This window comes from Pararge aegeria, chromosome 26 (assembly GCF_905163445.1).
Source record: "Pararge aegeria chromosome 26, ilParAegt1.1, whole genome shotgun sequence".
NCBI lineage: Eukaryota > Metazoa > Arthropoda > Insecta > Lepidoptera > Nymphalidae > Pararge > Pararge aegeria.
The window spans coordinates 4,249,593-4,276,972 of NC_053205.1; the positions used below are offsets into that span (position 1 = coordinate 4,249,593).

At 35.6% G+C, this 27,380-nt stretch overlaps 4 protein-coding genes across 7 annotated transcripts in view; 2 read left to right on the top strand and 2 right to left on the bottom strand.

The window, feature by feature from the left end:
• Positions 1 to 1,615: 1,615 nt before the first annotated feature.
• LOC120635189 (adrenodoxin-like protein 2, mitochondrial) lies at positions 1,616 to 9,815 on the bottom strand. Its single transcript, XM_039906123.1, has 3 exons — positions 9,435 to 9,815; positions 5,131 to 5,310; positions 1,616 to 4,053 (listed from the first exon to the last, which is right to left on the bottom strand). Exons 1-3 carry the CDS (start codon positions 9,575 to 9,577, stop codon positions 3,897 to 3,899), a joined length of 480 nt encoding a protein of 159 aa, XP_039762057.1. The 5' UTR covers positions 9,578 to 9,815; the 3' UTR covers positions 1,616 to 3,896.
• Positions 9,816 to 10,889: 1,074 nt separating this feature from the next.
• LOC120635188 (tetratricopeptide repeat protein 1-like) lies at positions 10,890 to 16,286 on the top strand. Its single transcript, XM_039906122.1, has 4 exons — positions 10,890 to 11,225; positions 11,409 to 11,639; positions 14,609 to 14,765; positions 15,918 to 16,286. Exons 1-4 carry the CDS (start codon positions 11,045 to 11,047, stop codon positions 16,195 to 16,197), a joined length of 849 nt encoding a protein of 282 aa, XP_039762056.1. The 5' UTR covers positions 10,890 to 11,044; the 3' UTR covers positions 16,198 to 16,286.
• Positions 16,287 to 20,351: 4,065 nt separating this feature from the next.
• LOC120635321 (extradiol ring-cleavage dioxygenase-like) lies at positions 20,352 to 25,153 on the bottom strand. Of its 2 annotated transcripts, XM_039906297.1 has the most exons (3): positions 24,940 to 25,153; positions 24,529 to 24,854; positions 20,352 to 22,293 (listed from the first exon to the last, which is right to left on the bottom strand). In XM_039906297.1, the coding sequence occupies exons 2-3, from the start codon at positions 24,834 to 24,836 to the stop codon at positions 21,735 to 21,737; spliced, it is 867 nt and encodes a 288-aa protein (XP_039762231.1). In that variant the 5' UTR covers positions 24,837 to 24,854; positions 24,940 to 25,153; the 3' UTR covers positions 20,352 to 21,734. The 2 variants fall into 2 exon arrangements, with proteins under 2 accessions (XP_039762231.1, XP_039762230.1); XM_039906296.1 differs by having other exon boundaries at positions 24,529 to 25,153.
• Positions 25,154 to 26,380: 1,227 nt separating this feature from the next.
• The window catches only part of LOC120635219, a 32,306-nt gene continuing 31,306 nt past the window's right edge, over positions 26,381 to 27,380 (top strand). For 2 of the 3 annotated variants that reach the window (XM_039906162.1, XM_039906163.1), the window contains exon 1: positions 26,381 to 27,028. In XM_039906162.1, coding sequence (XP_039762096.1) covers positions 26,779 to 27,028 — 250 coding nt within the window. In that variant the 5' untranslated portion in view covers positions 26,381 to 26,778. The remainder of the gene's footprint in view (positions 27,029 to 27,380) is intronic. The other variant, XM_039906164.1, reaches the window with a different exon arrangement.

The window sequence follows — 27,380 nt, forward strand, 5'->3', positions numbered from 1 at the left end:
CCTGTGGTTATGCCTGCTACCAGTGCTATATTGGTTCTGCTCCGTGACATTAGTTGTTTTGTCTTCTTCTTGTCGAATGACTTCAGAAACAATTTCGATTGCCTGTATTGCGTTGAATTGAATTTCTCCAAGTGTTGGTTAAACACTTGAATAAATATATAAAATTTTATTTATGCGTAACTTCAACAGTGTTTTTTATACTCGAAAAAGTGTAGCTTTACGATCAAGAATGTAACAATCTAATAATTTTCCTACTCCCTTCATAATTTTCCTTGCCTTCTTCTGTTATAATAGCTTAGTAATTCATATTTATATTATTATTTTAAATAATCTTTAGTTAAATACTTATTTAAGTTTTTTAATTGTGACCTGGAATAACAACTATAATTCATTATTGTAATGGCACTAGACAGAATTTGTAATATAATACATAATTTTTTTTTTATGAATGGAGAAACAATTTATTGCTGGTGTGTCTTATGAATAAATAACTTTTTTTTTTCTTTTTCGGAAGGACACTTGCCGATAACCACCTAAGGGGTTGCTACGGCGTCACCGGGGGAGTGGGGCGAGCGCGAAAGCTCGCCATGAGAAGAGCCCCAGGGCTCGACGACATCGGGGGGAATGAATAAATAAAGCCACAAAGCCGTATAGATAGTAGTTATAGCGCGGGGCATCGTGGGAATTAGTCTGCTTAAACAATACCTGCCTTAATGTTGCATGATGAAGTCCGGGCTTTTTTATTAGTAATATAATATGGACTAACATTTGGAATAAATATAAATTAATAAAACATCCAAACAAACAAATTGTAATAAACAGCACTAAGAATCAGTTAGGATACCCGATTCCTGAACGAAAACTGTAGGTCTTGGTAGGCGGAATGTCAATGTCAGTGGAAAAAAAGGGGAATTAACCAGTGATGATGGAAAAACAAGCATGGTTAAAACTTAATTCTGTTCTCCTACACCTAATTATGAGAAGAAGTAGGTAATTCTTTATAAAGGAAAGTAAAACGAATAACCACTTTAATTACGAGTCATTGAAACGTACTTTCTTACAAACCACAAGTTGCTGACGAGATTGGAGATGAGTATTAACACATTTACATTAAACCTAGTTGCTAGAAGCCGTTATAAGCACCATTGTGACAAAATAATAATCGGTTAAAGTTTAGGCATGATAATTAAACTTTATAAAACTATTCAAACCTATTAAGTCGGCAGGTACTATGAAAAATTATAAGTACCTGCTTTAAATAAAGCGAAAGTAAAGTATTAGTATGAAAAATGTTTACCTAGTAGGTAACTAAAATAAATCTCGAAGTACAAAGTAAATAAATAACTCTTAAATATGTGCACTGTATTTTATTTATGAGAGCCTAACCCAATGTTTCTAACATTAGACTTCTCAGCACCAACCCGGATTTGGGAAATTAGCGGCGTCAACCACCCTGCCTCGGAGAGCCCGTTAAGAAGTCTGTCCCGGTTATTATCACTAAGTTTTAATAATAGCTGTCAAAGCTTACCATGCAGCATAGTGGTCTAGAAGTTATAGTCTGAGGGGTGAGCAGGGAATTTTGTGCACTCCCTTAAAGTTCAAATGAGAAGACCAATGTTCATATAATAATTTATTGTAATAAATTCAATAGAATACAAATCACGTAACGTATTATAAAATCTTAGCCTTAAACTACGTATGAAGGTAATAATATGTCATATCCATTTATATTTATTAGCTTTCAAAAATATTCTCTCATCTCAAATTTGTCACCCGCTGCAAGACCTGTAAACATTATCTTTTAACTCTAGGTAACTTGTAATTACACATTTACCTCTATGGCTGTCACATAGCTTGGTCTACATTTGATTAACGCTATTTTGGCGCTGTAAGTTGTGAAGCGATACGAGTGTTTGAGGAACTAAAATTTAAATTACTAAAAACACTTATATTCGTCCCAGAGTACTACGTATGTCAAATATGACTTTTCAAATGTGGACAAGATTTAAGCTGCCAGTGGTTTATTCTTCTTCTTCTTCTTTTGATTTATGGCTTTTCGTAGTGCCAAAACAGCACAATGTACTTTGCCACAGTGGTTTATTAACGTTCACTGTAGATACAAAATTTTTATCTGTATGTTATGTCAACAGCATCTAGCTGTCAGTATGACATTACAAGTGGCTCCAGGTATTACCATTAGAATGCACTAAAGAAGAACTTTAGATTCCAAAACCTTAAAATATCGCAGAAATAATAGTTAAACTATAGTCAAGAATATAGTTAAAATAAAAGTTCAATTATCGGAGGTACGATGGAAAAATTACTACTAAAAATTTAAAATTGTGCGAAAGTAAATAGAAATATTCACGGCCTTATTCCGTTCATCTAACAATAAAAACGTTACATTAAAACTACATCGAATGAGGTAAAAAAAAACAAAGTCACAAAATATACATAAGTAAATATATCAACCAAAAATATAACATTCTATGGATTCCAGGAAGTCGTAATGCTTTCAACAATACATTAGCCTTCGCTTATATATATATAATACAAAGCCTTCTTTTTAAACTGCTTTTAGGCAAAATTGCTTGCAAAACTGGCAACACAGACTGTGTTGCCAATTTTGCCCCGCGTCCGTAAATACTTTTTTCTTGTAAATTATGCGAGGCTGAAAGTATTTTTAAAATAGTTTTATCCCCTTAAATGTGATGCGAATCATGTATTAAAACACACTGGTTTATTTTGGTGACAATAACGATGATAGAGTCCTTACGATATTCACAAACAACCTGACACAATTTTTGAGTTGGACAGTCTCTAATCGTAGGCTCCTTGAGTCCTGTAAATTCTCCGACGTGACGGAAAGTTCACGGACTAAAAAGATTTCCGTGCCTTAGTAGCTCATTTATTTTATTTGCTTGCCTCAGGCCACAAGGCTCACATAAAATACTATACAATAGATTAATTATATAAGAAAAAATATATATATTATGTGTGTGTATACGTCAAAAATAATCTAATTCATATATGTATAACTTGCACTATCAATAATTTCCTATTGACAGTACAAGTTAGAAACTTATAAGTATAGTATGATTTATTTGAATAAGTGTGAATAGTGTGCTTGCCTTCGGAAGCAGCACGTTTATATAAGGTTGTTTAACATTTATTACATTCACATTTGACAAAATAAAGAACTTTTCAAAAAAAAAAATCTTATAGATATAGTCATTTTCCATTATTTCTTATTAACAACACAGCCAATATCATTTAGTTTCGCCATCAATTCCATAATCAGAAGACAAAAAACTTCTTGTATCTTGTAGTTTAAATACACATTTAAAAGTACTGGTGAAAACCTTTTAATTGTTAGATGAATAAATTGCATTCGACCTGATGCCACATGTACGCAAGGTATTCGTTGAAAGTTTGCCAGCCTATCTCACTCTGTTTCCTATTTAGACAAAAATAGAGAATTGAGTTTATATATTATTTGATTTCTTTTATGATAGTCAACTGTCGGTAAACATTTCGGTGAAATGTCCGTAAACATTGCAGTCTGGGAAATGCTGTCGGTAAACATTTCTGTCGGTGCAATGTTGTCGGTAAACATTCCAGACTGTGAAGTTTTGTCGGTAAATTTTCCAGAAGTTGAAGTTTTCAGTAATCATTCCAGTCTGTTAGTTTTTGGCGGTAAACATTTCAGTATTTTAAATGTTTATCGGTAAACCTTCCAGAATGTGACAATTTTCCGGTAAAATTCCCATCGGCGAACTTTCCCAAAGTCAAAATTTAATAGCATGTTTGAATACCAAAATCTCATAATACCCTATGGTGTTTGGCGTGTAAATCTGACTATATTATCTAACTAAAATAAAAGACTAGACATAACATCAACTTCTGGCATCGTTGACACTCTCTGGCACTAACACCTCGAGGCCGTCCATGTCTTTGGTTAGCGTGATCTGGCAGCCAAGGCGAGAGGTGTCTTTTAAGCCATATGCCAAGTCAAGCATATCCCGCTCCTCGTCCCCTGCTTCTTCGGGTAATCTAGAAATGAATAAATACAACGTGTAACCGAATTACGAAATAAATTTGAAGGGTGCATTATATGAAACCAAAAGAATCATATTTATTTTTCCATACAAAGTATTTCAAAACATTCTCAGATGATTTAACTATTGCATGTGGCGTTAGTGCTGTATATAACTTCTTGCAATAAATCAATAAATATAAATATAATACGACACTGCACACATCGCCATCTAGCCCCAAAGTAAGCGTAGCTTTTGTTATGAGATGACTGATGAATATTTTTATAAATAATATACATAAATACTTTTAAAATACATATAAACACCCAGAACTGAAAAATCATTAATGCTCATCACTCAAACATTTTCCACCTGTGGGAACCCACGGCCTTGGACTCAATAAAAACTATGGCAATGGTTTGTTCAAATACAATTAGTGTTTAACTACACTGATGAGTCTCAGAGACAGTACATAATAATATTTTTTTATTAGGTAACAACTAAATAAAAAAAAAATTACATGAGATATTAATATTAAATATACAAGAAGTTACAAATAACAATCTCTGCCAGGCTGCCCCACATGGGAGTTTAATATATAGCTTGTAAGTTGGAGAGTCGTATTTATTTATTAATGCTTTCAGAATGCCGTTACTCCTTACCCACGTTCTTTTCATCAAGGATGCTATTCGTTTTCTTCTGATGGCAAAATAGTCATCAGAACATTTCTGATGCACTACAATAACGTGGTAAGCCCAACAATATTCTGAAACCTGATTCAAACATGATTCTGAAACCATCATTATACTGACCTCGTAGGGCGTTTAGCGATGCCTGTGTATGTAGGTCGAGAGGGATTCCGTGTAAAAGGTTTCACAAAAGGCCTAAAACAAACTAACTTTTGCTCCATGGCTACATGAGGCAAACCTGCGGACCAACATATTACAGCGCACCGCCAAAGCCCTACGCTCTCGTGCTATGTCTGCATCATCCTTAAGGTCATCCGTAACAACATTTAAATAATAAATAACAAAGTACCTCTAAAGCCTGTTAAGTACACGTTGCATAAATCTAGTGTAAAAACTTTTGATACCTGTCAAAGTCTTCAGGCTTCAGTACGACATGGCATGTGGAACAGGTGACAGTGCCCTCACAGGCCCCATAACCATCTATGTCAAGATCATTGTTCACGACCACATCGAGAAGCGAATCACCAACTTTGCCTTCCGCTTCCAACCGCCGCCCGTCGTAGAGTTTGAATACCACTTTCACCCTGAAAGGAGAGATAAAGAAATCATCATTTCAACGACCATCCGATTGAAGTCCACAGCTGGACATAGGTCTTTTGTTGTAGGGCGTTCCAAATCCACGATCCTGGTCCGCTTGTGTCCAGCGGCTCCCCGCGACTCGTTTGATGCCGTTTGTTCACCTCATTGGGGGACGACCAACAATGCATTTACCGGTGCGGACCATTCCATCACCTTGTGACCCCAAAGACCATAAAAAAAATCCAAATCCATATATTAAAGTAGGCCTAGTTGAGTTCGCCAATCCGCACTGGGCCAGCGTGGTGGACAGCGGCCGTAAACCCCTTCTCACCCGTTCCCTGTAATGGGTCTATTTGACGTTCAAATTTACGGCCGCTGTCAACACGCCTGAGCACATTATGGAAACTCTCAGTCATACAGGTTTTCTCACGATGTTTCTCTTCAACGTTGAAGTTGACTATAACGTATATTTTACTTTCAACCCACATAACTTTAAAAAGAAAAGTTAGGACGTGCGTGCCGAGATTTGAGCTCGGCCCCCCGAAAGTTAGGTCGAACTTCTAATTAGCTACTGCAATAATCAAAAAATCACAAAGTTTCGCTTAGCTCTTTTTGTATTGCACCCGTCGTCTGTATGATTTAAAAATAGGACCAAAATTTTTATGGATCCATTATTCCATACCAACAAGATTAAAATGTAAATAGTGTATGTTTGTTCAGCTTTTACGATTCTTTCGCTAATCTATTTTGACGTTATTGCAAGTGACAACATGGTCTCCACATTATCAAACTATAAAAAAAAAAAAAAAAAATATTTATAGACGGCGCAATAAACATCCTGCGTCGCGCTTGCGAAGGGTTCATAAAAAAAATTACCATATAGGTATACAACTTCCAAAGATGGTCGGACCACGGGAGATCTTCCTATTCAATCAAATCTTTATTCAATTTAGGCTATAGTTACAACACTTATGAACGTCATACATTTTTTGTTTTATAAATATTAATGTAAAAAATAAAAAAAAAAAAACTAAAATGATCAATAATTAATAATTAAAATAAAGTAAAGCCTTGAAATATATATAAGAGATGTTTAATAAAATATTTGTTCTAAAGCATTAATTAATTATTATTGTTACACTATAGCTCCTTTACAACAATTATACAGTTATCATAAGTGGTAATAAGTGAAGTGGCGAATGGTGATAGCCTGTTCGTCCAGTGGGTGGGACTTCAACTTAACTTTTGTGGGGGCCGAGTTCGAATCCCAACTTACACCTCTAACTTTTCAAAGTTGAGTGCATTAAGCATTTAAAATATCACTTGCTTCAATGGTGAAGGAAAACATAGTGAGGAAACCTGGGTGCCTGAGAGTTCTCCATAATGTTCTCAAGGGTGTGTGGGGTCCACGAATACGTACTGCGCTAGCATGGTGGACTACGGCCTCAACCCCTTCTCATTGTGGGAGGCTTCTCAACGTTTTTTATCCACGTTTCTGATATGTACCGCTAAGATGTGGAGCACCCTCCCGGCAACTGTGTTACCTGCCACGTATAATTTGAGTACCCTCCAGGCTTTCTTATAGAAAAGTCCTATTATAGTATAAAGGACTACGTAATCGATAAAAAAGCTTGGGTGTAAATTATTGCTCTAACCAGGTTGCTCTTCTCACGCTTTAGTTTTAAGTTGACGAATTTATTTATCGCCATCAACTCACTCCTATTTCATATTTTACATGTAATGCACGCATCAAAAGTGCCACCATGGGCCTACTTGATTAAAGAATTTTTTTGACTTTGACTTTTGACTTTGCTAGAGTGAATAGGCTTTTTCTAGGCAAGCGTGCTCCAACCTAGACCTCATCATTGCTTTCTAACGGGCATGATTGTCGTCAAGCGCTGGCCTATTGTTAATATAATAAAAAAAAAAAAAAACCAGACCTGTGCCCTATTGATGTAATGATGATGATACTTCATTCCTTTAAATATCCGTTTATCATAAAGTGAGTGCGAAATCAGAATTAATTTTATCAGCTTATTGTTATCAATATAGTTATCATAAGAGCAGGTGTGGAGGCCAACATAACAAAACAAAGTATATTATGCATCATGAAACACATTGCAGGATTTCCATGTTTAATACCTATGAAAACATCTACTATTCATCATCAGATTAGTTTTTTTTTTAGCATTGTAATGGCAAGAACTGTGGTCTTCAGTGGCGTGCACAGGGTTTTCGACCAGGGTATGCATAAAGCAGGTACATGGGGAAAAATTCCTCTCCAATACGAGTTATATAAAATAATTTGGGTATGCAGTGCTTTTGTGCATGTATCAAGTGCTGGTGGTCTTACAATTGGTAGCACCAAGACTGATTCCTAGCCAGAGAATTTGCTGAATTTGAATCATCCTAATTTCTTTTAGTCTATAGCCATTGACCCATAGACAATGACCAATGGTGATAACAAAAAAGCACATCCAGCTATGTTTGCTGTGGGCTACTTCTTGGAACCCTTGTAGCTTTAGTTTTAACTTTACGAATATGGTTATTGCATCTGACTACCATATACACATTTCTTATGTAATGTACGCATCATAAGTGTAATTTATGGGTATACTTCAATAAAGATATTTTAGACTTTGACTTTGACACCTTGATAAGGTAAATTTAGAGTTGCGTAACCATCTTAGATTCCCTACATAATTTGACAGTAGTTATCTTTTTCATATACACTTACCACAATAATTGATGATTGAGAATTATATGACATGTTGATATTTATTGTTACTGTAAAATCATGTCGTCCTTAAACTATAAGCACTTATGAATCGTTAAGACTGGCTATATGTTGAAAAACAACAACAAACTACAATGATGTTGGAAAAGAGCAATCTGCTGAATTTCTTGCGGGCTCTTCTCATTGGAATCTGCCTTTCAAACCGGTGGTGGACTCACTACAGACACTGATGTTTTAAAAGTGCTTATTAATTAGGCAGAATTGAAATAAATGAATTTTGAATTTGAATTTGAATTTATAGTGATATTCTAATGGGAAGAAGCAAGCAAGAAACTCAGCATTTTCTTTATTTTTTTACTAACTTCATTATTTTTATTTTTTTACTAAGTTTGCTTCATACTTCAAAGCACACATATAAAATTGTATAATATATGTTATACCTTGCTAAAATAAATGTGTTTTAAGATATAGTTAAGTATATGGATTGGTATAATTATTATCAGGCCCAAAATTACCTACGGTATTAAGTTATAAAAACATAACTCAACCCCATTAATTTCAATTCCTTTTTGTTTATAATGACTAATGTTTTGTCTTACAAATACTATATAATTTGTAACAGAATTATGAAATACTGTTGCAGGGTCCATAACTATATTTCATAAGAATTATGAAATATAGTTATGGACCCTGCAAGTTATGATAATATGTATTATCTAAGTATTTATGTATATATAATTCATAAAAATATTCATCAGTCATCTTAGTACCCATAACACAAGCTACGCTTACTTTGGGGCTAAGTGGCGATGTGTGTATTGTCGTAGTATATATATTTATTATATTTATATTTATAAGAAATCACCCCATAAAAATATTAAATCAAAGGAAGCATATTCATTTTTCCATACAAACTAATTCAAAACATTCTAATTGTAATTTTATTGAAGATAAAAGACTGATATGCGCATAGTACGAACACTATCCGACACATACCTAATAGTGATAGGAGTCAGTAAAACACATTATGTGGGTAAATGAACAAATAAAATAAAGGTTGGCGCTCTCAATATACAGAAGCTTAAATAAAAATATTTTATTCTGTGAAATGTTGATGTTACAAATGAGCAACTGCCGAGTCTCTTACTGCCTTCCAAACCTTACAAACAGAACAAATGATCACTTTGTACAGACTTGACAATCACAACAGCATGTAAACTAGGCCTACTTGAATTTATAATGGATTTACATATTTGACTTTTATTAACAAGCTGTCGCAGATAAATGATGGACGCCTTAATTAAATGTAAACCTCTATTGGGCGAACAATTTATTAAGATATTGTTACTTTGACGACTTTTATGAAAGTTATTTGCTGGGAATAGTACTCACTTTTCGTCTTTTAGAGCTAGCCTTGTTGTCGATAAGGGAATAACGCTCCTGTAGTTCCCGAACGTAGTAACAACACCGTTATATCTTTTCAGATATGTGCTTCCCGTTTGAGAGAAAGTTTTTAAAATATTTCTATAAATCATCTTTATTAACTTAACAAAGTACCACTAGAGCTTAAGATATAATTATGAATTATTCATACGTGCTCGGGACGCCCGAATTCTAAGATAATTTAACTACGACAGCGTCATTTAAATAATTTAGCTTTTTGTTGAAGTTTGACCCTGAATTACGTATTTCAAGTTTTAGGTTATAAATGTTACATTCTACGCATAGCGGAATGTCTTTTTATGTTTACACTGAAATATAAATTAGTTATTTTAAAATATTTTGAAAAGAAAAGTTTCAAACAAATAATAAAACGAAAGATATTAAAGAAATGGGGAAAATCAGACTTTTTGATCACAATCTAACTTTTTACGCGACAAAAAACTTGACTTGACAAGAAGACAAGAGACTTGAAAAAGTTATGCGCAAATTGAAACGTTATTAATGTAAATGTCACACGTTTTGTTAGTGCCAAAGAGAATTTAACACTATGGTTAGTGTTTATTAGAAAACGTTGACCGAAATAATTTAAGACAGATCTTAACTTATCGATATCTCACTCAAAAAACCTCTACCAATTACAAAATATTTTTATTTATTAAATAGTAGAATTATTAAAATAAGAATAAATAATAGGCTGGTCCGGTATCTGAACCTAATTTTGCTGTAGTGTCCGTTCATCATCACCACCTCTCTACTGATTGGCATTCTCTTTGCAAACCCCACCCTCATAACTCATACCTACTGTTTGTCTTCTTATAAATTAATTGTGCTAGCACTAAGTTCATTCTGTGCCAGTAGGTTCTGCCAGCCTTCCTTCGTGTGCAACTTATTTAACATATTAATTTATAGAGTTCCTTTTGAAAGTTGCAACTTTATTTATTTCTTTCCGATTAAGATAGAGTTAGCCCAACGGCTAAGTTTAGCTATACTAAGGGTACCATGCCCATAAGTGAACAGTTAGACGGCTTATATTTATTATAAATATTAATTTTAATTTGTAATTATTATTTCCATAATTTCATTATTAAAATTTAAGATTATTGTTTGGTTGTAATAAATACTTTTCCAGTTGGTTTAAAAAAAAAAAAAGATAGAGTTTCACATAACTTGATCTGGGTAACTTGGTTGTGTAAGCAGTTTCTAGAGAATTCGTAGAGTTTGGAATTACTGTAGTTATTATGTTCATAAAGCAACAAGAAAGCTATTTTATTAATTGGAATCGATTAAATGTATATAATCGACTATTTAATAATTAAACGAAAACAATCAATATGTACATCGCTGTTTCTTTATCTAGTAAATCTGTGCTATTTCTGTGTCAAATGTCAATGTCAATCATGAACCAATAACTTGTCAAAAATTGTTTTGATGCAATTCGTTTGCCAAAAATTAGACGAAAATCATTAAAATAAAGGTTAAAAACCGTTGTTGTTAAACTTGCATTCATTACTTGATTTAAAGGTTTATCAAAAGTATTTTCTCTTCTACATCTCCGGACAATGTCGGACAGGTTAAAAAGTACACACAATGTATCGAACGAGGAAGTTATTGACGATTTAACAAAAGATTTACGGAGAACCCTCAGTTCCGGTGACGGTGATGACTTTGTTGGGGACCCGGGGTGTGGTGAGGAGCATGTCCAGCGAACTTCTGGCGATGCAGCGAAGGAAAGCCTTTCAGGTTATTATGTTTAATTTACATCATTTTATTGATTAGAACCTTACTATGTGTTGTGAATCATCGTACTTATTAAGTAATAGTCTCGATGTTTAAGCATTTTGGTTTCGATGAACAAATCAAGCCGAAAACAACTTCATAGCACCCCAGATACTATTATTGAAATTTATAAGTACAATTTTGCAGATGACATTCCACTTAGCGACGATGACCTTGACAAGCACTCAAAAGGAGAAAGCGACAGCGAGGACAGTGATATTTCGTCCATGGACGAAGAGTCGCTCAGAGAGTCAGAAATGGAGCTCACAGACGACCAGAAGGAGCAGCGTAGGATAATAGCAGAGGAGCTGAAGACTGCGGGGAATAATGCCTTTAAAGACGCAGAATATGAGAAGTCTATTGATAAATACACTGAAGGTAATTTAAGTTCTAGTGTCTATGGTGGTGTAATAACATAGACACTCTACAGACCCACTATAGGGTTAAATTCAAATATTCTTTATTCATGTAGACTAATCACAGACACTAATAAAGTGTTCATACATATATGTTTATGTTATAGTGAGGTGATAGTGATAATTATGTTTGCCAACTTAAACCTAACTATGGGGTTCTAAATGGATCTGCTCTGGAATTGAGAAGGGTTCAGGGCACAGTCCACAGAAGGTTGGCTTCTCACACCTTTTGAGAACACATTTGGACTCTTAGGCATACAGGTTTCCTCATAATGTTTTCTTTCACTGTTAAATCAACTTATATTTTAATTTGCTTAAATTAAAAATACACACAACTCCTAGAAGATATTTTCAGTGACAGGATTTGAACTAGGTCCCCTTAAAGGCAGCCATAATTATACAAATAGTAATAGAAGAGATTTTTGTAACCAAAGTCGCACAAGTTCTGTTGCCAACCAGCCTGCAAAACCTATCAGGTGGGCAATCTGGTTGGGCCATTAACTAATACTCCAAAAAATTCAATCTTACAATTTTTTGGTTCTACATATTATGCATAACTTTTATATGAGTTATCTGAGGCCTGGAACGTAGATACATTTTGAATTATGACTTTTCTCAGAATTTCATTGTTGTTTCGTATGAGGTACAAGTTACAAGTGATTTACCAAGTACTTGTTGCATCAAGTAAGTAAATTACTGTGTTAACTGTTTCACTCAGTTTCATTGTACTAAGTACTTCACATAATAGTGTGATTTCACATATTAGAGAAGCAAAATCAGGTTTCTAATGACACAATAACTAGGCAACTGCAAACAGTCACTCTGCTCCCAATTAAAGTGTCATTAATGCAAGTTTAGTACGTCTTGTATTCAGGTTGCAAGTTTCTTTTATGCAAATTTAGTATGTCTCATATACAGCTCGAAAGTGTCTATTATGCAAGGTTTGTATGTCTCGTATAAAGGTCGCAAGTGTCTTTTATGCAAGTTTGCAAGTGTCCTTTTTGCAAGTTTAGTACGTTTTGTATACAGGAAGTATGTGTCGTTTATGCAAATTTAGTACGTCTCATATTACGATACTTGCTTGTTGTCAACCAAGTGTCGTTTATGCAAGTTTAGTACGTCTCGTATACAGGAAGCAGTTCGTTTATGCAAGTTTAGTACTTCTTTTATTCAGCAAGCAAGTTTCTTTTATGCAAGTTTAGGATGTTTTGTATACAGCAAGCAAGTGTCGTTTATGCAAGTTTAGTACGTCTCGTATACAGCAAGTAAGTGTCGTTTATGCAAGTTTAGTACGTCTTTATACAGCAAGCAAGTGTCGTTTATGCAAGTTTAGTACGTCTCGTATACAGCAAGCAAGTGTCGTTTATGCAAGTTTAGTACGTCTTGTATTCAGGTTGCAAGTTTCTTTTATGCAAATTTAGTATGTCTCATATACAGCTCGAAAGTGTCTATTATGCAAGGTTTGTATGTCTCGTATAAAGGTCGCAAGTGTCTTTTATGCAAGTTCACAAGTGTCCTTTTTGCAAGTTTAGTATGTTTCATGTACAGGTCGCAAGTGTCTTTTATGCAAGTTAAGTACGTGTCGCATACAGCAAGCAAGTGTTGTTTATGCAAGTTTAGTACGTCTCGTATACAGCAAGCAAGTGTCGTTTATGCAAGTTTAGTACTTTTTGTATACAGGAAGCAAGTGTCGTTTATGCAAGTTTAGTACATCTCGTATACAGCAAGCAAGTGTCGTTTATGCAAGTTAAGTACGTCTCGTATACAGCAAGCAAGTGTTGTTTATGCAAGTTTAGTACGTCTCTTATACAGCAAGCAAGTGTCGTTTATGCAAGTTTAGTATGTCTCTTATACAGTGAGCATATGTCGTTTATGCAAGTTTAGTACGTCTCGTATACAGGAAGCAGTTCGTTTATGCAAGTTTAGTACTTCTTTTATTCAGCAAGCAAGTTTCTTTTATGCAAGTTTAGGATGTTTTGTATACAGCAAGCAAGTGTCGTTTATGCAAGTTTAGTACGTCTCGTATACAGCAAGAAAGTGTCGTTTATGCAAGTTTAGTACGTCTTTATACAGCAAGCAAGTGTCGTTTATGCAAGTTTAGTACGTCTCGTATACAGCAAGCAAGTGTCGTTTATGCAAGTTTAGTACGTCTCGTATACAGCAAGCAAGTGTCGTTCAGGCAAGTTTAGTACGTCTCTTATACAGCATGCAAGTGTCGTTTATGCAAGTTTAGTACGTATTTTATTTAGCAAGCAAGTGTCTTTTATGCAAGTTTAGTACATGTCGTAAACAGGTCGCAAGTGTCTTTTATGCACATGCATATAATATAAATGAAATAAAATAAATTCAATATACTACGACGATACACACATCGCCATCTAGCCCCAAAGCGTAGCTTGTGTTATGGATACTATGATGACTGTTGGTAATTTTTTATGAATAATATACATAAATACTTATACGTAGTCAGTGCAGTAATGAACAGTCAAACATCCAGACACTGAAAAACTTTCATGTACATCACACTAACATTTTCCAGCTGTGGGCTTCAAGCCCACAGCCTTCGACTCCGAAATTAGGGTCGCTGCAAACTGTGCCTATCGGCCGTAATCATAATTTTACGGTAGTCAGTTCATCGTTACATACAATTTACACGTCAATTGTCACGCGCGATTTTTGACTACGACAATACACACACCGCCATCTAGTCCCAAAGTAAGCGTAGCTTGTGTTATGGTTAGTAAGATAACTGAGGAATATTTTTATGAATAATATACATACCTACATACTTATAATTTACATATAAACACCCAGACACTGAAAAACATTCATGTTCATCACAGAAACATTTTCCAGTTGTGAAATCCGTCTATCAATAAGGTTATTTATACCATAAATTACGTCTTTTACATTCAGTTGTTTTTTTTCTAGCACTCTTCATGTGTCCACTCCAGTTCTCACAGCTGAGGTCGATATTATACAGCAACCGAAGTGCTGCCAAAATGAAGCTAGAGAAATACAAAAAAGCTATAGAAGACTGCACGAAGTCGATAGAATTGGACGATAAATATGTCAAAGCTTACTACAGGTGCGTGTTTTAAAGTTTCGTGCATCCATTAATGCATCACCTTACGATTACGATTTCCAGTAAACCACAGCACACTAACATCACATGCCAAACTAAAATCAAGTGTCGCCTGAGAGTTAGCTACGCGTTGCGCAGCGTAGGTACTATGCACGTGTCTGTCTTTTACCTACAATAGGGTTGTCATAAGCGAACAATTGGAATGTTAATAAATTTCGTTTGTATGGAGAAGTAAATATGCTTTTTTTGATTTAATATTTTTACAGGGTGATTCCTTATGATTTTTTTTTATATAAATATATATATATAGACAAGTGCTTGACTGCAATCACAACTATTGGTAAGTGATGATGCAGCCTAAGATGAAGCGCGCTTACCTAGAAGATGATCTTGATTTGAAGGTACCCAAATTATACCCCTATGTCCAGAACTGGACGTCAATTGGTTGAAATGATGATTATGATACTTCAGTAATATTACGTAATTCCGTTACACGTTGTATATTAAAGTTCGTATGTATGTACTAAATAGTGTACCCCACCTATTAGTTTTGCTGGCAGAGATCGCTACTTAGCGATAAGGCCGCCTTTTGTATCCTGCTTCATTCTTCAGGTGTATGTTCTTTTTTTTGTCTCGCTTTTCTGAGTGGTGTACAAATAAAGAGTATAAATAAATAAATAAATTAATAAATAATTAAATAATAATAATAATAAAATTTTATTTCAGGCATAGCCATATTTATGTACAGTGCACTTAACATTTAAAAAAAATTAAATAAAAAGAAGCACAAATTAAATTAACAATAATAATAATAATTATTACTTTTTTTTTTTGTGTGTGTCTTGTATTGTTTCTAAGTTTGTGCAATAAAGTATTCTAAATAAAAAATGAAAAACAATTAAAATAATTAAAATAAAAAAAAAAAAAAAATTAAACACGAAACAAATATAAAAAAAATATAATAAAAAAAAATGTTAGTAACAAAAACCAGTATCCTACTCGTATTTTAGTCAACTTATACCCAAAACTATACCGGTCCAACAAACCAGGCTCTTGATGTGGCCCTCCTATAGCCCGTGTGTGCACCATTCCAGCACCTCCAGAATGAGTTAAAGATAAAATATATTTAAAAATACTGGTTTAATTATATTCCAGACGAGCACAGTGCTACGAGGCCACAGAAAAACTAGACGAATGCCTAGCCGACTACAATAAGATTCTGGAACTCGATCCGTCGCATAAAGAAGCACAAAACGCCACACTCCGCCTACCGCCGTTGATCGAGGCGAGGAATGAAAAACTCAAAGCAGAAATGCTGGGTAAGCTTAAAAACCTTGGTAACATGATCCTGAAACCCTTCGGGCTGTCCACGGAGAACTTCCAGTTGGAACCGGACGCGGAGTCTAAAGGTTACAAGATTAACTTCAAGCAATAGCGTTCAAACGGAATCTTGGGGGCCATTTTTTTGTTATTTCTTGTCTTATTATGCAAATATTGGTTAGAAGCAGGCGTTACTTTGCGGAAATCCATAATGTATTGTGAAAATTAAGCTTAATTTGCTATACTACGCGTACAGCAGGAGAATCTGTATGGTGTTATTTATAATTTCCTCAATCCTTATACTCCACACCAAACCGATCAATATATCCTCTACGCACGTTTCGCTCCGAAACCGAAATTGGCCAAATGTGTCGCCTTTTGTACCTTTACCCCCTACCCCCCTACCCTACCTTATCTATCTAAGCCCCTCCCATCTCATTAGTGCCTCTGAAAATATAGAGGCACTGATTATGGATTAAGGATTGAGGAAATTATAAATTACAAATTACACCATACAGATTCTCCTGCTGTTCGCGGAGTATAGAAATTTAGGCTTATTTTTCATAATTTATTATGTAAATAATTGTTTTATAACTTTTTAATGTAATGTATCAAGTTGCGGTGAAAGAAAGGTTGTGACGACCTCCGTGGCGCAACGGTTAGCACTGTGAAGGCAGAGGCAATTTGGGAATTTATTATTTCTGGATTTTCTCTGGTCTGGTAGGTGGCTTTGGCCGTGGCTAGTAGGCACCCTACCGACAAAGACGTGCCGCTAAGCGAGTTAGTGTTCTGCTGCGATGTCGCGTAAAAACCTATATTAACCTGTAGGGGGTAAAATTATTATACTCCCTAACAGGTTAACCCGCATCATCTTAAACTGCATCATCACTTACCACCAGGTGAGATTGCAGTCAAGAGATATTTGGCTTCGCCCATGCTAGCCGTGCAGACGGTCCATTAGCTTGTTCCGTCAATCATTAGTTTGACGGCCAATTGGCGCAGTGGGCAGCGACCCGCTTTCTGAGTCAAGGCCGTGGGTTCGATTCCCACAACTGGATAATGTTCAAGAATGCTATACGGTGTCTGGCTGTTTATTTGTATATAATAAGTATATATGTATTTTTTATAAAAATATGTATCAGTTATCTTAGTGCCCATAACACAAGCTACGCTTACTTTGGGGCTAGATGGCGATGTGTGTATTGTCGTAGCATATTTATTTTGATGAGTTTTACGCCATATTACATCTTTTAGATAATTTTTTATAGATGGTACTTAAGTCTAATTTTTTTAATTAAACAAATTAAAAAAAAAAATATTAAGCGCCCTACGTATGCTAATCTTTGAGGGGTATTTAATTTAATTTTTATATATTATTTATTTATAATGATTACTTTAAGAAAACTTTTTCGAAGACAGCTTGGCGGCTTAAATAAGCGTGGCGGTACTTCCTAATCTCTTTTACTGCTGCCTAAAAAAAAAAAAAATACTTTACACTAAGAATTAATTAAATTTATTTACATAATAAGACAAAGAAATACTTGAGTATATAAAAATTAATAGTGCAAGTTTTGTTGTACGCATCATCAATAGGTTATTAGAGTCCACTGTTGGACTAAATGCCTCCCCTAAAGGTAGGGTACGCCCAGTGGTGTGCACTGCGTTTCTTACCAGGTATTGCATAAAACTGCAAAATATCTCCACGTACACGAGTTGTAATAAAAATTTTTGGGTAAGCAGTGCTTTTGTGCATGTATGAAGTGCACGCCACTGGGTATGCCCATAATCACCACGCTGGCCAGACTTTGGTGATCACAGTCTATGCTAGTAGTATGCACAGAGGATGCTACTGCACTGAGGTTTTGTGGTTACAACTGTATTCTGATTCTGTTGTGGTGACACAACACTAATTTAACAGGTCTAAAAGTTTCACAATATATCCCGTAGAAAGAGATAGCATCTATCGTTTATTCTTTCTAATTTGTTTTTATTTTTAAATTCAATGCTTAAAAATAATATAGAAAAACTATTAAAATTTTATAAAAAAAAAAAAACATCCACCCTCCGCTTGCGGGGCTTTTGAATGCCCAAGCAACCGGCGGTCAGGGCTCCAGAGTGAGGAACCTCCTCACAATAGGCGCCGTTTCAAGGACTACTGCCTTCTGTATCCGACCCTTGATCCAACAACCAAGCGAAAGCTTCTTAAGATGTTGGTCGAAGCTAGCTTGCTTTTTCTTTTCTCTCTCTCTCTCTCTCTCTTTCCGTAGAAAGAGATAGCATTATTTTTACACCTGTTAATTTAGGTTATTAAGATATCTGTGTACAATAGACATTGAATGGCCATTCAATAGCTCACAGCTTGCAGATACAGCAACTTTTCTGACAGTTTCTAACTATATGAAATTCTAAATTAATTTATTTCAAGTAGGTAGGCCTAATATAAGCACTTTTGAAACGTCAAGTCTGAAAGTTCGGAATGCAGATTCTACCGAGAAGAAGCCGGCAAGAAACTCAGCAGTTGCTTTTTTCCAATATCAACAATTTACATTTTACATTATTAAATTCATTTTTCTATCTTGTGAGAGATGAAAACGGAGCTGGATACTGCCAAGCTACCTTGTCATTAAAGAAATTCATCAACTGTATAGTAACCTTGCTGTAATAAATGTGTTTTAACATATTCTTTAAACTAATGCATTGGTAGGTCCAAAATTAACTTAGTAATCATATTATAAAAGCGTATACTCATTCCCACAAATGTGACTTTCAATATTTTTTAAATTCAGAAATTAAAAATTCTCCAATTGCTGTTGCTATCAAACTCGGAACCTCGAACTTATTCACCACTGTGTCAGTGCTTAGCGTGTATCAGTTACTATTAGGTGGATTGCAACTGCCTATGCATAAAAAAAAACACTGTAGTTGGCAACTCGATGAAAAAGTTACTGAATAGGTTTATTATTTATAATAATTGCAAGTGTGCATAAATGTAATCAAATTAAAAAAGACCTACAAAAACCAACTTGCTTCAGCCTAACAATGGAGCAATAACCCACCATGCTCCTCCCGTGCCACAAATGCCATTATTATGCAGTTTAGTAACAATACCATAACCAAGCATTTATTTACAATTTCCTTAATAAATATGGTGCTGAATATTTAAAAAATTATAGTATACAACGTGGAACGCAATTGCAATATACTGTTGTATAAGTATTGAAGGGTGTATAAGTATATTTCATAAGAACCCTGTAAAAATTTTAAATTAAAAGAAGCATATTTTTCTAATAATAAATTGCACCGTACAGATTCCCCTGATCCATTTTTCGTGGATTATAGCAAATTCAGCTTAATTTAACATTGTATACATTTAAACATGTTCTTCTCCTTCTTCTTCTTCTTCTGCTTGCGGCTCAGGTTCGTCTGGTCCCTGGTGTCACGTCGACCGGCTACGATCTATTGTGACGCCGCTGTCTAGATCTCCCAGCAAGCGTTGGTCGCCTTCAGGAAAAGCAGCACTTTCCTTGCTGGAAGAAATTTAGCATCCTCTGGTTGCATTATGTGTAAACATGTTATTTTAAAGCATACGAATTTATTTAAAGGATTCCAAATAGCATCAAGTTATGCATTCCTGTTGATTTTTGTATGGCACTCGGGCACTGGTTTTATATACTTTGAATGGCATTCTGTGGAGATAATTAGACGAGCATTCAAACAAGAATAATTGATGTAAGATGCTTGTTATATATTGTTGTATATTGAATAAATTTAGCTTCAAATTTATAATGTATTTTATTTGCAACCAATCGATGGACGTAGCTGTTATTTTTAAATGAATTGTGATATTTATGAAGTTATTTTCAACCCTATTTGTCGGCTACATTTTGCTCACTTTCTCATTATCATCAAAAAAACCCATTACTGACCCACTTCAGGACACGAGTCTCCTCCCACAATGACTCTCACCTTTAACTTTTCCAAGTTATGTGTGTATTCAGCCATTAAAATATCACTTGCTTCAACGGTAAGGTAAAACATGTTTTGGAAACCTGCATGCTTGAGAGTTCTCCATAATTTTCTCAAAAGGTGTGTCGAGTCCATCAATCCACACTGGGCCAGTTTGGTGGACTATGGCCTTAACAGGTTTCTTCCCACAATGAGAAAGGGTTGAGGCTGTAGTCCACCACGCTGGCCCAGTGCGGGTTGGTGGACTATTTTCTCTTTATACCGGTGCTCCTCTATTACGAGAAAATAAAAAGTGTGTTATAACATTGAAAATATTTTATTCTCTTATATAAACTTTATTTACATATAATTAGTACATTAATAGTGAAACACACAGTTTTTGGTCCCATTCTAATATAAGCTAGCAATAATATTAAAATAACACGATTATATTCAAATAACGGCGGTAAGGCAATTCGGGTCCCTTTATACTTCACGCATTCCCATTGGTTTGTAACTGGGGGAATCCCCATAAGCCATATAATATCAAATTAGCAGGTAGATATATGATAGACATGGAAATATTTGTATTGTCCTGGATGAAGCTCTAAACGAAAATCCAGGATCGAGTATATCTCCAGGATATCAGCATAAAGCAGCCTCTATCTTCCAGAGTTCAAGGTCATAACAGTTTATTCTGCGACTTAACCAGTCGTTAACAATTGTCTGTTGTTTTTGTGGTTCAACAAGACAATGACGAAGATACCAGATGGGTCATACCTAAATGAATGCAAGACAAGAGTCTTGGAGGGGTGGAGGTGCTTATCAAGCGAACCACATCAGATCACCAAGATGAACGCGACAATTCAGCCATGGGGATTCATGCCATTCAGTCAAAACACGGGGATTCCCCGCAGGCAGGCCCTATCCACTCTATAAGGAACATAGTCTGAGATGAATGAAGGAGATCGGAAATGCAGAATAGGTCTTTTTCCCCTACATAAAATAAGCTACTTTAGTTTATTGCGATAAAAATATTTTGATTTGTGCACATTGTTTTGTGGCTTTAATTACCACTCATTCCAACCCCATTCTTAGTACAATAAGTCCACCTTGCGACCTGCGTGTGACCAATCATAGGGCAAATATGTATTTTACGCCATCCAGCTCATAAAGGCCCACTACAGGGCACAGGTCTCAGAATGAGAAGGATTTAGGCCACAGTACGCTGGCCTAGTGCGGATTGAGATTCCGGACACAGGCATACAGGGCCAAATGGTTACACTCTCAATTAGTTCACACAGTTTATTATTGCAAAATGTTTAACTCTAATTAGTTCACACAGTCAAGCTCTAGAATTTTAAGCTTAAATGGCATATTTATTTATGTTAGGGTCCCAACATGTTTAGTGAAAATTCCACCATATATGAATAAGTACAAGTCAATTCGGCCCCTCCGACAACGAATGGCTGGTAAGTGCGGAATAGTACGCCTCAGCTTTGCTCGCGCGCCGGTACTGACAATGAGTATACAAAGTCGACACTTATAACAACTAGATCATGAAATTGATAGTACAAAGCAGCACAAGACCATGGTGTGCGGAAAAAACTGTAGACGACCGTAACATAATAGAATGATTAAACATAACCCACGACCTATCTACCTAGTAAGACAAGGCTTTAGTAGAAGACTGATTTATAATAAAACTTAATTCTTCCATACAAATCCGCTCAGCCTAAAAGTGCCTGTAAGATCCCAATTGAATACCCTTTCACCAGGACCTTCACCGCCGGCCCCTGCGATAACTATCAACGGCATTAAATGCTCCGCAGCCCTTGGTGGGTGAGCGTCTGACGCGCCCGGTTGCTTTTCCCAAACCAACAGTTGCTCTTTGCGTTTCTCATTAGTTGAAGTACATGCGTTATATAGGAATGCGTCAAACTCTTCATTGACGACTCTTCCAGTGTTGCGACTGAATCTAAACTCTCTCATATTGTGGTACGACATACCTGATCCGAATATAGCGATGCCTTCTTTCCTAAACTGGTGCAGTACTTGTCCGAGGTTATAATGCTCTTCTGGATTTTGGTTGGCTAATACAGAGATTTGTATTATAGGTATGTCGGCAGTTGGATTTATGAGCATCATTGGCACAAAGACTCCATGGTCCCAACCTCGTTTTGGATCCAATTTGGAATCAATGCCAGCTTTGGTTAATTCTGTGTGAATACGTTTGGCTAACTCAGGATCTCCTGGGGCATCGTACCTGCAATAAATACTTTAAATTACTTAGATATCAAAATATCGTGATGTCACTACCTTTAAGCTGGCCATACACAATCAAGTTTACTGTCAAGTTTCCGTCTTGAAGCAGCGTTAAGTGTCCATCCATAGGATTGACCGCAAACTCAATTGATGCAAACGCATTCAAGTGTTGCCGTGAATTTGAACAAGTTGGCAAAACTGAAATTCTATTTTGGCTTTAATTAGACTTGTCATATGCACTGAAAGCCATAAACCATCAAGTTTACTGGTTGCTGCTTCAAGTCCGTCTGCAAACTTTACGGTAAACATGATTGTTTACGGCCAGCTTTAATACAGAATTAATGAATTATTAATATTTTTCTTTTATTAACTGAGACCTATGTTGGAATGGAATGGTTTCAAAATAGTGGCCACATTTAATACCTTATTAATCAGTAATGATAATGAAATCAAAATTTATATATAACTAGCTGTTGCCCGCGACTTCGTCTGCGTTTGTTTTTTGATGTGGCATTAAATTGCTGCTGTCCGCTGAGGAGTTCTGTCGTCTATCTCCAACCACAGTTTGGGCACACAATTAAACACATATACCTGTATAGTACAAAAATAATTATTTAAATCGGTTCTAATTTGTCGGAGTTATGATGTTAAATCGTCAAACACTCTTCCCCTCTCCCAAAGGAACCGAGCTTAATGACGGGATAAAAAGTATCCTATATTACTTCTAACACTTCCAAGAATCTATATATATATCATATTTACATTCTCCGTGGAAAAATACATGGTCATACCAATTTTTATGACAATCGGTTGAACGGGGCGGAAGTCGATACTTGACAGCGCCGCCTGGTGCGGAGTTACATCAATGGACATAGCATGTTCGTTTTCTCCGAGGAAAAATACATGGTCATACCAATTTTTATGACAATCGGTTGAACGGGGCGGAAGTCGATACTTGACAGCGCCGCCTGGTGGGGAGTTACATCAATGGACATAGCATGTTCGTTTTCTCCGTGGAAAAATACATGGTCATACCAATTTTTATGACAATCGGTTGAACGGGGCGGAAGTCGATACTTGACAGCGCCGCCTGGTGGGGAGTTACATCAATGGACATAGCATGTTCGTTTTCTCCGTGGAAAAATACATGGTCATACCAATTTTTATGACAATCGGTTGAACGGGGCGGAAGTCGATACTTGACAGCGCCGCCTGGTGGGGAGTTACATCAATGGGCATAGCATATAAACCTTCTCCGTGAAAAAATACATAAGCATACCAATTTTCATAATGATCGGTCAAATAGTTTCTGAGTTTATCGATGACATATATACAAACATCCTCTTTTATATATATAGATATATAAATAATAGCCACGAAAAACACAAAAAAAAACGCAAAAAATTTATTTGGACTCCTGGCCTACCAACAAAGATTTGCCGCCATGAACTAAATTACTTATGTATGTTAATTCCAGTATGATGCAACATAGAAACCAATTAAGCGTAAAGGGCTAATATACTACATCATTATATATCATGTGAGATTGCAGTCAGAGCTATATTGTAGTAACAAAATACAATAAAAAATCTCCCCTTATCATTTTATACATAAACCTCATGAATGAATGAATGAATGAATACACTTTTATTGTACACCAAAGAAACAAAAAGTAGTTACAAAGATATAAATACAAATCAAGAGAGTACAATTTGGTGGCCTTATCGCTACATAGCGATTTCTTCCAGGCAACCAATGGCGTAAAAGGAAAAAACAGAAAAGAGGTAGGTGGTGCAATAAATAAGATTTAAAAATTATACAAATATATAAATATAAATAAAAATGATAAATCTATAATGTTAGATGTAGTGGGCCTGCTGGAGTCAGCATTTTCGCTGAAAGGCTTGTTACTGGCATCAGTCAGTTGTCCCTCGCCCACCGCTCACGCTAGTGCACCTTGTTTCGTTGGTTTAAATGTAAAGTTATTAAATATTTAGTCACTGCTGTAGCCTCATTTAATCTCCGGTAACCTTGATAGGGAACACAGCGCTATATGAAGAGTTGTGGAGGTTTGTACAGCCCAGACCCCACATTAAACATAAATAATATTGATAGCTTTACTACCTTTTCAGTTACCTAGTGTTTTTGTGTACCCGGAAAACTTTGCTACTGTTACTGATACAAATAATAGGTTCGTCATTCGCTTTTATTGTTCATATCTATTCTATTTTCATACCTGTACTTATAAGTCTCCGGTGGGAAGCCGTAGTAATCGAAATACAGATCATGATGCTCCGATGAAGAAATCGTCACTTTTGACTCTTCCCAGTGTGCAGTCACCAGTATTATTGCTTTCAACTCTTTCAAGTTAACATACTTCTTAACTTCATCTCTGAGGAATCGAGTGAGTCCTATACTATCCTTATCGCCCAATAAGGGCATAGGACCACCTCCGTGGTTCACGAAAACAGCGGGGGCAATTGCTACCATATTCTTCAAACCGCCAGTTAGGAAACGTACTATGTTCATAGACAGCAATGTCATGAAAACAATGAACGCGACCTGAATGAGTATCGTGAACGTGTTGAGAATGAGCATGAATATTATTTAACTTACGTAATTACACAAATGAATGATTACAATTTACATTCTAAGAATTTTGTCGTTTTGAGGCCACGGCCCACGGCCTTCGGTTGAAGATTTTATGGTTTTTGTGACTGGACTTGCGATTTTATGTATTTCTGTTAGTGAAATGTTATCAATATCGTGCGATTTGACGAGTTTTTAACTAATAAGGCACTCTAAAATAGTGCAATAGTAACAAATTATTCTCAAAAAATTAAAATAAATAGGTACTTTAAGCTGTCACACTGACATTTTTATCATAGTTTTATTTTGATAAAATTTGACACACAGTCCACAGAATAAAGCGCGTAGAATAGAAAATATTTAAAAGCCAAACCACAACTATCCAACCTTCCGATTGATGCCTAAAGTCAGTAAACTTTACATTAGTTATAATTATTGTGGACATATCATGGTTCACTCATATTATGATTCTATTATATACTTATCAAAAGTGAAGTGAAAAGTAACATTTAAATATGTAGGCTTTATATATATATATAGGCTCAATTCAACTCAACATTTGTAAGATAGAGAAGACACATCCATCTAAAAGGAAGTTTATGTAAATAATTTTAACGTTTGGAAATAAGTGTGTATGAATGATCATAAAATCAGCAATTGTCAGCTATATCGAGTCGGTGTCCTTGGTTTGTTGAATATTGGTTATGGAGGGTACAGGTAAGGAGAGTCATCTTATATGGGAGAAAAGTTGAAAAAGTGTCCAGTTGTTGCGCTAAATAACAGTTCAAAAATCCTCCACAATGGCGCTGGTGGATGCACAGGGTATGGTATGAATTATGGAGGGTAGAGGTAAGGAGAGTCATCTTATATGGGAGAAAAGTTGAAAAAGTGTCCAGTGTATGCGCTAAATAACAGTTCAAAAATCCTCCACAATGGCGCTGGTGGATGCACAGGGTATGGTATGAATGTAGCAATCGTAGATGAATTGAAGTATGCCGAGTTAAATAATTTAATGTCATTATCGACTAAAGTAGTTAATTATTGAGAATTTCAACAACTTACGTTGTACAAAATATTGTGGTAAATATAACCTTACAGATTTATTATAACCAAACGTGCGTTTAGATTGATTTTATTTCGTAAACAGTAAATAGTACGGTATTTATATTTGGCGCTTCTTTTAAGAGTTGCATCAGCAAATGTGGCGCCATCCTAATTTAATACATTTTGACGACACTTTTTCATATACACAGATGACTCTCCTTACCCTCCATAGTATTGGTGTAGATGAGCCGTGAGAGAGCCGTAGAGTTGCCTTTAAAGTATTTTTTCCTAAAAAATACTTTAAAGGTAAACCTACATTGGGTAGGCCCAAAATAATAGTCAAACTTTACTTATTAGTTATTAGTAAAGTTTGACTATTATATATATATATAGTAGCTATATACTTATTAGTAACAATTTCACACAATAACAGCACATTGGTAATACATATATTTAATAGATAGCAATAAATACGGTTCCTTCATTGTGTTAAAAAGATTAGAACCCAGAGCGCCAGAAGTGATAGCCATCAGCCAGTTATAAATAAAAATATTTAAAATGGCGTCTTTGTGAGTTGTCCATACTGAAACTTAAATAGTTTCAAATAATTTCTAATTACGAAAGTATAATTAAACCGAGAAATGCGGTTGTGTATTATGTTACAGAATAAATTGTGAGAATAGTAAAATACCTAAGTTTCAGTTATTCTACAATAATGTCGGAAACTGGGCAAGGCGTTTTAGCCCGCGATATTTGCCCATTCCATAAAATGCCCCGGGATATTACCATCAATATATCGCCCAGGTGTATTCTGTGCGCGTTTTAGTGCTATTGTGTGTGGTAATTAGTAAAAATGGACAAGAAAAACAAGAAGAAAACTGTTATCAAACGTAAAAGTGATGATACCGCCGACGGTGAGAAAAGAAAAATGGTGAACCGTGCGAAAGCTGAAGAGGAAAAAGATAAAGTAGAGGTGGAAGTGAACCAGGTGGTGGAAGTGCCTGTTGAGCAAGCTCAGCAGATAGTACACACTGGACAATTGGTTGAAGGCAACTTTGAGCAACCAGTCTTTCTCAACATGAAAGGGGAGCCCGTGCAGTTGGGTAAGTCAGCAAATTGGACTACTTTGAGGCTTCATCATCATTATCAACCCATTACTGGTCCGTTACAGGGCATGGGTCTCCTCTCCCGGATGAGAAGGGTTTAGTCTATCACCCTGAATCGTAGCCTGTGTTATGGGCACTAAGATGACAATGATGAACATTTATTATTAATTTGACGGCCGAGTGGCGCAGTGGGCAGCGACCCTGCTCTTTTCTGAGTCAAAGGTTGTGGGTTTGAGTCCCACAACTGGAAAATGTTTGTGATGAACATTAATGTTTTTCAGTGTCTCAGTGTTTATCCGTATATTATAAGTATTTATGTGTATTATTTTTATAAAAAAATATTCATCAG

Excerpts from the sequence above, each read along its gene's own strand:
- LOC120635189 (XM_039906123.1), bottom strand. The coding sequence starts at position 9,577 with ATGATTTATAGAAATATTTTAAAAACTTTCTCTCAAACGGGAAGCACA. Across the intron at positions 5,311-9,434 it reads CTAGCTCTAAAAGACGAAAA|GGTGAAAGTGGTATTCAAAC; the intron begins GTGAGTACTATT and ends CTCTCCTTTCAG. Across the intron at positions 4,054-5,130 it reads AAGCCTGAAGACTTTGACAG|ATTACCCGAAGAAGCAGGGG; the intron begins GTATCAAAAGTT and ends ATTCATTTCTAG.
- LOC120635188 (XM_039906122.1), top strand. The coding sequence starts at position 11,045 with ATGTCGGACAGGTTAAAAAGTACACACAATGTATCGAACGAGGAAGTT. Across the intron at positions 11,226-11,408 it reads AGCGAAGGAAAGCCTTTCAG|ATGACATTCCACTTAGCGAC; the intron begins GTTATTATGTTT and ends ACAATTTTGCAG. Across the intron at positions 11,640-14,608 it reads TATTGATAAATACACTGAAG|CACTCTTCATGTGTCCACTC; the intron begins GTAATTTAAGTT and ends TTTTTTTTCTAG.
- LOC120635321 (XM_039906296.1), bottom strand. The coding sequence starts at position 24,890 with ATGCTCATTCTCAACACGTTCACGATACTCATTCAGGTCGCGTTCATT. Across the intron at positions 22,294-24,528 it reads CCGGAGACTTATAAGTACAG|GTACGATGCCCCAGGAGATC; the intron begins GTATGAAAATAG and ends TATTTATTGCAG.